A 10,775-nucleotide genomic window follows, 5' to 3' on the forward strand; every position below is an offset into this window, starting at 1 on the left:
GAGAAATTTCCCTGAACTAAGATTTCATTTACCAAAAATAATATCACGATCAGCTAAGTGTTATGCTTTTACTGTATACAAGTAATTCCCTACTGTCAGCTACATCATTTAAAGCTGATTTGCCATTAAACTCTTTTGTAAATTCAAATGACAGGTATCAGTCAGACTGTCATCATGAGATCGTTTGCAAATTCAAATGACACACATCAGTCAGATTGTCAGGATAGGCAGCATGTTATTCAGATTGTGCTGAATCACAAATTTCTTTTGTCCATTAATGCATTCCTAAGCCTTCAACAGGGTGGCAGTGTTATATGTAAAGAAGTGTGTTTCATAAGTTCACATATAACTTGAGAAGGAAAAGTCACATCTATGTGAGATTTTCAGTATATGTACTGTAGATGTCTGGGAAAATGTTAATTCCCCACTTTCTCCATAATTCAGAATTTTAGAATATTCTTAACGATCTTTATATGAAATTTCATATTGGTAGGTTAATCCCAGTGCCCAAATTTAACAATGTCTAGTTGATAAGTTTACTTTTAAAATTAAGTTCGGTGTTCTAGTTTTTTAACTTAAAAAAAGTTTTAAAATGGTAAGATGCTAATTCCAAGTTTAAACATATTCATTTGTTTAAACTATGGAATTTGAATGTCTGAACCAGTGAAAACATTTGCATGTGATGAATACTCTTTTGAAAAAATTATATTTATGCTTGTTTCTTTGCAAAATATGGGTATTCTTGTTGTTTGAATGTTTTTTTTTTTTTTTTCCCCCTCCAATTTGGACACTAGTTTACCCTCTCCACTTCCCATGTTCCATTCTTCCCACTTAAGATGTATTGCATCTCTCTCTCTCTCTCTCTCTCTCTCTCTCTCTCTCTCTCTTTCTCTCTCACACACACACACGCGTGCACGACAGTTTGACCCTTGACTCCGTCATTTTTATCTCTTTTATGGAACAGAAAAACAGAAACAAACAGTTTGAGCCAGGGGAATTAATGACACTTTATCCATTGGAGTCGTCTTCTCTTTTGTCTCCATACTTCTTGACTTTTCCCCCCAGCCTTTAGTCTCTCTCCCCTACTCTGTCTGTACACTAGCACACATCCCATACGTCCAAATTTAAAATTAAACCGTGTTCACCAGGCTTTTCCAATTCTAGCGTTATCTCCCCATTTTTTTTTTTTTTTTTTTTTTGGCCTTAGCAACTGAAATCTCAGTAAATTAGGTGGCAGGGCTTGCCAGAGTAAAACAAATTACTGGTGTACCTGGTCTGCCTCCACGGGGCTTAGTGTGGGCAACGTTGGGACCCACCAGGGTCCCAGCAGCTAAATGGCCAGAAGAACAACAGTATGCGACACCACAGACCACAATATCCATACACTTTTAAATCTTTGGCCTGTACAGTGTACTGTATCACATGACAATGTAAACTACGCAGAGATGGGGTAAACCCCTGGTGTTGTTAGACCTTAAACACACTATACACTATCCATGCATTGCCAGGTTGAGGCACCTCCGTAGCCAGATGGGAAGGAGCAGCAGTGTGTAGCACACGCTTCTTGATTAGACCGGGGTTCAAGCCCATCACCACCAAATACGGAGGATGCGGAAAGGTCAGGGAATGACCACCGCATATCCCGGAGCAATATGGCCTTAGTTGCTAATGCTCCTAAAACAACAAACCAACAACAATTGCCAGGTAGCTAGGGTTAATTTATAAATTAAGCATTTTTATCATATAAAATTATAGTCTGTGTGCACGAAGAGGATATGAAAATAGTATTGTATTCTCTATTTTTTGTTGCAGAAATGGAGTCCTCTCAGACTATGCAAGAAGGCAATCCTTCATCACAAGAAAAAAAGAAAAAAAAGACTAAAAAAAGGTAAGACATTTTCTAGTAACAAATGTTTCAAAGATTAATGGTAACGTACTGTGGCAAATTGGCACAGTATGTTAACATTAATCTTTAAGTATGTCCTTAATGCATACTATTAAGAAACTATGTATTAAGGCTTCCGTTTGCAGATTTATGTTGTCTGGGTGGTGGTATCCGCTGAGAATAAGTAACATTAGTCTTCTGCTTTAGGTGAAGCGTTACTTATACGAAGTAGTGAAATGTCATGGCAACTCGTCGTGAAGGTATTCACAATATGAGATGTAACTTAAATGATGCCACCGTTGCAAATAATTTGCTAATTTATAATTGGCTGTGTATTAATGATGCAAGTGCACTAAGATATACATAGTTGTCTACTATAGTAATTATTTGTCAATGAAAATTCCACACGTTTCAGTTCCCTAATCTGACCAGTTTAGGACTTAATCTTGAATGTGCTGAATTTTGAGTGGCCAAATTATTAGCATTAGCAAAGGCATATGATGCACGAAAGCAAGCTTATACAGCATCAGCGAAAAAAAAAAAAAAAAATTCTCATATCACGCATCCACTCGCTCCAAATGTTTGTCTAGTTTTGGATTGAATCTATTTAAGTTATCAGCTTCTAAAACAACAGATGGAAGTTTGTTCCAACAATCAAACACCCGCTGGCTAAAGGCGAACTTCAGCACATCTATCTTATAACTGTCTTTCCTCAATTTGAATTTACCTTCTTCTGAGGCAATTATTTTGAACAAGAGGAGGAATCCCATCAGCATCGAGCATCCTCAATCCATTCAAGGCCTTATACACTCAATCAGATCACCTCGCAGGTGCCTAGTTTCCAGACACTCTAATTTGCAAAACTTAAGCCTTTCTTCGTAAGAGCAATCCTTTGTTCCATTCACTAATCTTGTTGCCCTTCTTTGTACTCGTTCCAGCAGCTCTACATCCTTCTTAAAATGAGGCCTCCAGACCTTTATACAGTACTTAAGGTGTGGCCTGACCTTGCCTTATACAAGGAGATAATCACCTCCTTATCCCTGCTAGAAAAATTCTTGTATATCATTGACAAGACATCATGAGCTACTCTCGCAGGCTGTCTACATTGCTCAGAAAACTTCATATCTGACTGCACAATTACCCCCAGGTTCTTTTCATTCACTACCACTGTCAGTGTAGTACCATACAGTTGATACGCTACTCTGGGGTTACTGCTTCCCATATGCAGTACTTTACATTTGTCAATGTTAAACTTCAGTTGCCACCTCTCAGCCCATCTGCTCAACTTTTCTAGATCGTGTTGCAGCAGCGTACTGTCATTAACAACCCTGCCTACCTTTGTGTCATCTGCAAACTTAGACATTAAGCTGATATACCATCATCAATATCATTAATAACTGCAGAAAACAACAATGGACCTAACCTGAACCCTGGGGAACTCCACTAATACCATTAGTCCACGAAGAGCAGTGTACATTGATTACCACTCTGTCTTCTCCCACTCAACCATCCCTTTATCTATAGCAGCAATTTGCCTCCAACTCCTCACACATGAATGTAGATGCAAAATACTCATTTAGTTTGTTAGTTGCCTGAGTAGGATCATCAACAGTTGAACCATCGATATCAAGTGGACCAATCCGATTCATCCTCTTCCTTCTAGAGTTTACATAAGTAAAGAACTCTTTGCTGTTGTTCTTTGCATCTTTTGCCAAAAATGGCCGACCGGGCTAGCTGGGTGGGTAAAGTGCCTGCTTGGCAACCCTAAGGTTGTGGGTTTGAATCCCACCTCGGGCCTGGATCAGAGAAGAAAATGCAAAAAAAAAAAAAAAAAAAAAACACCCCTTGGGAGGTGCAATATGGTCACAGAAGCCGATGCACTAACAAAAAAAAAAAAAAAAAAATCCTTTGCCAAAGATTTCTTGTAATCTGCTTTTGCCTGCCTAACTTCCTTTGTGACTTGGTTACAGACCAGCTTATATCTATCATAGGCTTCTGTGTCACCTGTTAATTTATATGTATCCCATGCATTTTTCTTCTCGGCCACCTGTCTCATTAGATGAACTAACGAGACAAATCTTAAACAATATTTCTTAGTTGGTATGAAAAGCCTAGTAGCTTCCAAGATTAATACTTTGAATGCTTCCCATTTTGAATTTGCTATTGGTAACATCATTGCTGTTGGTCCCACCGTATAGAATTTAAATACTGTCTCGGACCACCGTAGTCACCTTTATGAAAGCAAAAACCCTTCTCTTTACCCCTGATGGTAGTTACCTCTTTGAATAAATCCCACTTCAGCACCCTGTGATCACTGCCACCTAGTGGTTCCTTTATATGCAGATTCTTAATTCATGAAGAATCACTACTGATAATCAGATCAAGACTATTATTCCCTACTACAACAAGACTACTAGTTGCCTCGTGAAATAAGAGAGCTATACTTTCCCATTTTAAAATTGATCTTACTGTACAGTGTATCTTCCAGAAGAGTAGTTTTTCTTTTTCTTATATAGTATGTGGAAAATCATGTTGTATAATACAGTAAAAAATAAATTTCCTTTCAAAATACAGCTTGCACATAAACTAGTGTTAAGTTTCATATACTGTATTTCTTCGATTCTAAGATGCACTTTTTTCCCTTTATAAACATCTCTAAAAACGGGGTGTGTCTTAGAATTGATGGCATCTTACAATCGCAGGTTTTTTTTTTTTTTTTTTTTGAATTTTTCTGCGCTTTGCACAGCACTACACGTTTTGTTTTTACGTGAAAACTCCACCTCCAAGTTATTGCATTCTCCAATTCCGTTGGAGAATAAAGTGGCATGGGTGATTTCACGTGCTTTTGAAATGTGAAACCACCGTTATTTCATTATAGTGGAGCTCACTCAGCGAAAACTAGGAAGTTTTGTTTGTATCTTCGAAAGTACGTAAGAAGTGGAGTTACTGTATTTCGTTAATTTCGATCCCTTATTGCACATTAAAATGTCAAAAAGATTGCACTACGAAGTCGCATTGAAACGAAAAGTTATTGTGGATGCAAAGGAACATGGAAATAGAGCTGTGGGTCGACATTTTGACATTAGTGAAGTAAATGTTTGTTGTTGGAGAAATTATCGCAATTCCATATTTTCGTGCAAAGCAACAACCAAGTTCTTTACAGGGCCTAAGAAAGGAAGATTTCCACAAGTCAATGAAGCTGTGATATGTTTTGTAACGGAGACATGCGCAAAAGGATTACCCATCACTCGAGAAGCCATGCAATTGAAAGCCGGAGAAATTGCCAAGTCCCTCGAAATAGAGAAAATAATTTTTAAAGGCAGTCGCGGCTGGTGCAACAGACTCATGCATTGTAGTGGATTATTGCTAAGGCACCGAACATCTATCTTCAAAAAAATTCCTGCAGACTTTCAACAGAAGCTGATTAACTTTCAGCCACAGGTGATGAAATTAAGGAAAAAAAGAAACTGATTGAATGCACTTTTTTACACCATTCTGAAAAGAGTCAGTGAAGGTGTGTAAAGAGATTATGTGTAGTTCATTGGTTATATTTTTCTTTATGTCCTCAACATTACAAAAAATTTCTTCCTTTTGAGGGCAGCTTTCACCTTGGGAAAAAGGAAGAAGTCCACTGGTGCACTGTACAGATTCACCATCTACCCTGTTCTCCCAATTTAGCCACTATAGTTGGGGCTAGACTGGGAGAATAGGTTTGATGGTTGATCTGTAAAATGCCACGTTTCATCAGAAATATCTTCACATCAAGTACTGAATAGGCGGGGGCATAGTTGTGCAACAAGAGCCAGCCGCCTTTCTCTCGAAGTTGCAGCCTCGTCCGGGAATTGTGCTTCAGTAGCATTTGAAGCACCTGTATGTAGAACTCTCTTAATGAGGAATTTGTACCTTTCAGGTACAAATTCCTTGTGAATCACAACCTGTTTGTTGAAAAACATGACAAGTATGATCTTTATCCTGGACTTCTGTAAATGAAACGTTTTGGGCCTTGGTGATTATTTCAAAGCATGCTGTGATTCTTTGTCTCTGGGTTATACTGAAATGCCTAACACATCTCCAGTGACAGTGCAGTTGAGGAAATTAGGATTGTCTCAATAAGCCTTTGCACAATGACACTCTTCGTTGCTTCTGCTCATCTGTGAGGCACAAATTTTGCACAGACCTTCTGTTACCCTAAATCTTCATGCAGATTGACGAATCATCTCCTTATTCATATCCATCAGCCAGAATTCTGAGGGTCAGTCAACAACTTCTTGAACTTTTGTAACTCTGTCTCCATTTCAAGAGGTTGAGAGGCACCCACTTTTTGGGTTATTACGAACATGCTCGGGCGCCTCCGTAGCCAGGTGGGCAGGAGCAGCAGTGCTTAGCACATGCTTCTTGATTAGACCGGGGTTTGATGTTTGAATGTTTATTGTTCATCATCATCGACTAAATGCACTCTCATTGATCACTCATTATTGGCTCGGAACTCATTGGTTTGTTGCACAAGGAGTCGTCGTCTTCAGAAATGTTTCAGGAGTCATTTGTTTCCAAGATAATCTTCTCTTTTCTTTATAAATTTCATGATTGCATGCATAAGCATTTTTTAACGGCACACAAATTGCAACTAACACGATTCACGTGGAGTAATAAGTTTACAAAGCTTAAAAAAAAAGGAATGAAGAGAAGATTCTGAAAATTTATTTGTTTTTTATATGATTGAAGATTTCAGTAAAGGGGAAACACATTTCACCATAATAACGTAAAAAACCACACAATTTCAGCTATCGGTATTTTCGCAAATGCAGTAACATTGAGTTTACTACCCGTTTATAATTGCTTGCAGTAACAAAACAGCCCAATAAACCGGAAAGTGCAAATTGTTTTTATAGTTTTATGGTTGTGACCTCCAGAAATGTGCTTTAGAAAAATATCACGAAGGCATTTAAAATTGATTCTTATAAGGGAATATATGATAACGATGAAAGGGTAGTGCACTTTAAAAGGTCATGCTCATGACATTTTAGAGAGATAAACAGCTTAGTTATACAGCGAAAATTTCAACTTCCGAGATCTTGAAACGAATTACGAAAAAACACGATGTGTTATTGGGTTCACATTATGATATTTTAGCAATACGATAGTGTCTCTGTAACTGATCAATATCGTAAAGCGGGGTACACTGTATTGTATAGCTATGCACGTGGTTTGGATTGCAGTATTTATGAATGTTTAACATTCATTTTTTGCAATTAATGTTCATATTTTCGATTTTGTTGATACTTGATACTTGGGGAAAAAAAAACTCGTAAACCCAGGAACTCGTAAAGCGAGAACTGCCTGTATATATAGCTAATATATAAAAAATATATAGCTAATTAATTGAAAAATATATTAACTATTTTTCTTCATTCTTCTGAGGATATTATGTGGGTTTTGTAATTTTGGAATGTCAGTGATATAGTTGCAATATTTTATTAGTCATTCCCGAGTTACGTAAAACTCGCCTTACGTAAGAAGTCCTGGAACATATCTCTTATGTATGATGGAGACTTACTCTACTATCTGCTACTCAAGTTGAATGTAGTAAAATCCTTTTATGGTTTTGGGGTGAAATCCCCACCTTGCATGACAGTTTGCTTGGGTGAAGAATGGCCAACTAAGAAACTAAATTTGCTCAATCTTTGTTTTACCAATTTTGCCCATTTTCCTAAAATATAGGCAAAAAATAGATTGTTGGATTTGTAGGGTTCAACTGTGCCACCTATTATTATTATTATTATAGCTGTATTTTCCACAATAGATATTAGGACCTGTATATGTTTTTTAAAGGTCACAATCCTTTGGTTTGCTTGATTTTCTTTTTGGTGGAATGTGGACAAATGTAAATGGATGAAAGTCGCTGTGCCAGTGTCATTTATTTATTGAATTGTAACCTCAGTCTGCATCATATATAGATAGCGAAACCATGTTATTATACAATATATTTTGGAAGGGGAAATAATTGTTTTTGTTCTTATACAGGAAATTGAGTACTCCATTTATTATAATCGAATCACTAATTTTTAACAATGAAATCTTGTTCACAAAAAGAAATTAGAGCCCCATGACTTAAGTTTTTCAGCGTTATTCAAGCCCTGTAAAAACTTTTATCGCTCCAAGGTGAAATCTCCAGTCTGCATAATCAAAGAACTAAGTCCTCAGTGACAGTACTTTTCATTTGTTTTGAGATGTCTGTTTGAATTTTGTCAAGACTGAGGCATTCTTAAAGGTCTCTTCAATTGGGATTGCAGTTAGCCAATCTCAGGAAGAGGCAGTAACCCCCTCCCTCGATTTTTTTTTTTTTTTTTGGGTTTGCTACACATCATGTATGGTCTATTATACTGATAAACTTGAAAACCAATAGCAACCAAGAACTAAATTTGCTGATTCTCAGGTGGTGTGCCAAATTTGTGAATTTTCCTATACATAGTTGAAAAATGTTAGGTTTAACTATATCAGCAGTTTTTGACTTAAAATTTTCAATATCACGATCGTTGAGTTTTCCAGAATGTGTGGGCTCCAGGTAATTGATTTCCAATACTATTGAGCTAGGTGGAGGAAGTTTCTCTGTGGAATTTTTGGTTTTCTCCAAGGTTAAAATTTTGTACACAATTGCTTTTAATATTAATTTAATATATAATATATAATATTTAATATTATATATTTAATATATTAATATTTAATATATAAACTTGATTTCTCAATATTAGCATAAAATTATACATTTTACATTTAATGCTACACTTTCCAACGATTGTAATGTAGGTAGTAAATAAATATTACTGAATGTAAAGTTTATCACTTTTTAAAACATTGGAGTGATATTGGATTTTAAGCTGCAGCAGTATTGGGAGAAATTGTTTAATAAATAGTTATCAATGTTTAGTATCTGACAGTGAATGGTGGCATCAAACTCAATGGGGAGAAAAAAAATCCTAGCACAGGATTAAAATGAAGCGGCAACAAAGAACTGGTATGCTACTGAATAAACTTTAAGCTAGATAATGTTTCTAAGGGTTATTTGTTATCAGTGGAAAGTTAAAAAATACCTAAACAGTTATACAGCAATTGCTTAAAATTTTATATGCACCCCTGCATCTTTTGAGAATCATTTGACTCAATTCAGATTTCTCAAATTTTCAATAGGGAGACTTTGAAAAAAAATTTCCAAAGCACCCGAGTTACTCCTGGATAAATAGACCGGTTTTTAGTGCAAAAGAGCTAAAAACAACATGCAAATTTAATGATTCCCATTCAACAATAGGTTAAAAACACAAACAGGCACAAATGCAAAGTAAAAACACTACAAACTATAGGACCTTTCCATTATATAGGTAGTTTTTGTTTTTACTGTAACCTCCCTCTTTTGCTACTACTGATTAAAATATTATTTGCACTCCACATACATGACGTGTTTACAGCGTTAATATTCTTCAATGTAATCTCCTTCTGCAAATACGCTTGTTCTGTTGAAACAAGTGTTTGCAGAAGGAGGCACAACAGGGCACTGTTGTATTTGAGTTTCAATGGATTTCTTGAACCCTCATTGTTTTCCTTCCGTGTTCTGTTTTTATTTTGGGATTATACAAAAGTTTCACAGTACCAAATGGAGAAAATAAGATAGGCATGCATGGCACATTGAGAATTTTTTTGTTGGCCAGAAATTGCTGGAGAGTGAGTGACGTGTGATATGGCACATTGACATGGGGAAGGAGCTAGCTATTTTTTGTTTATTTATAGTAAATTGCATCTCTCAACCATTTTAAGACTTCTTGGTGGTAGGCTGCATTAACAGTGATATATCATGGAGTGGATTCTAATAATTCCCCCATTGTCAAAAAATGCAATCAGCACATTGGCAACTGCGCTTTTTGGCCTTTGAAACCATTTTGAAACTGCCTTTTTCCGTTGTAGCATCATGTTTATAAATTGTAACAAGCATTTGTATTTTCTATGGCTGACTTTTCAAGTTTAAAACAAAATTTAATATTTGTATGTTATTCATATTTTGTTCTTTTCGGTACACTTGACAAATGGCAAAAACAAGTATTTGCCTGAAGCACCTTTCCCCAGTAGACTGGCACATAACAAGTTAAAACTTTGTGCTTGTTCTCAAAAGATGGCATTGTAAGCCCACTCACAATCTTCTAGCTACTGCTCTGCACCCAAGAATTATAAGGTTATTCACCAAACTATTTTTTTTTTTTTTATCAAAAATATTTTTGTGTGAATTTTACATGCAATAATACATTCCCCCCCCCCCCCCCCCCCCCCCGTAAAAAAACTTGTGTTTTTACACTGAACTTGTAAAATATTTTAATGCATGCCTGTATATATTTTTTTAGAACTCTGTTGATTCTGTTTTGTAATTTCATTTAGAAAACAAAAATCAAGATCATCGGACTCTCACAGTGAAAGTAGTGATGAAGATATTTCCAAAAAGCGAAAAAAGGAGCAGTCTCATCAGAAAAAACACAAGAAGCAAAAAAAGAAGAAAAAGAAACATCATAAAAGGGAAAATAGCAATCGTAAACATTAACCTAAAAATTATTTATTCATTCATTCATTCAAAGATCGTTTAGAAGGGGAAAAAAAAGAAAATGCATATCTTTTATCTCTCTCAACGTTATGTGACTATAAACTAGTAGCTACTACTACTACTTTATTAATATTTTGAATAAGATATTTTTACTTTGAATAAGTAAAAGTAATAATAGTTTGCTAGATTCTTTGAAAATGTTAACTGGTAATAGTTATGCTCTTAATCACTGTGTGTGCGTGCGTGCGCACGCACACACGCACAATGTATATAAATCATGTTCCACATGAAAAAGAAAAGAAAAATCACTGC

The 10,775-nt window shown here is 36.0% G+C and overlaps 1 protein-coding gene across 1 annotated transcript in view; it reads left to right on the forward strand.

The window, feature by feature from the left end:
- Nucleotides 1-10,463, forward strand: part of LOC150082204 (uncharacterized) — a 52,214-nt gene extending 41,751 nt beyond the window's left edge. Inside the window, exons 4-5 of the mRNA XM_090380450.1 lie at nt 1,813-1,888; nt 10,304-10,463. Of these exons, the coding sequence (XP_090236576.1) occupies nt 1,813-1,888; nt 10,304-10,463 (236 nt within the window). The remainder of the gene's footprint in view (nt 1-1,812; nt 1,889-10,303) is intronic.
- Nucleotides 10,464-10,775: the final 312 nt, after the last annotated feature.

The sequence above is a fragment of the Mastigoproctus giganteus genome, chromosome 8 (assembly GCF_048544385.1).
Source record: "Mastigoproctus giganteus isolate SK-2022 chromosome 8, ASM4854438v1, whole genome shotgun sequence".
NCBI classification, from domain to species: Eukaryota; Metazoa; Arthropoda; class Arachnida; order Uropygi; family Thelyphonidae; genus Mastigoproctus; species Mastigoproctus giganteus.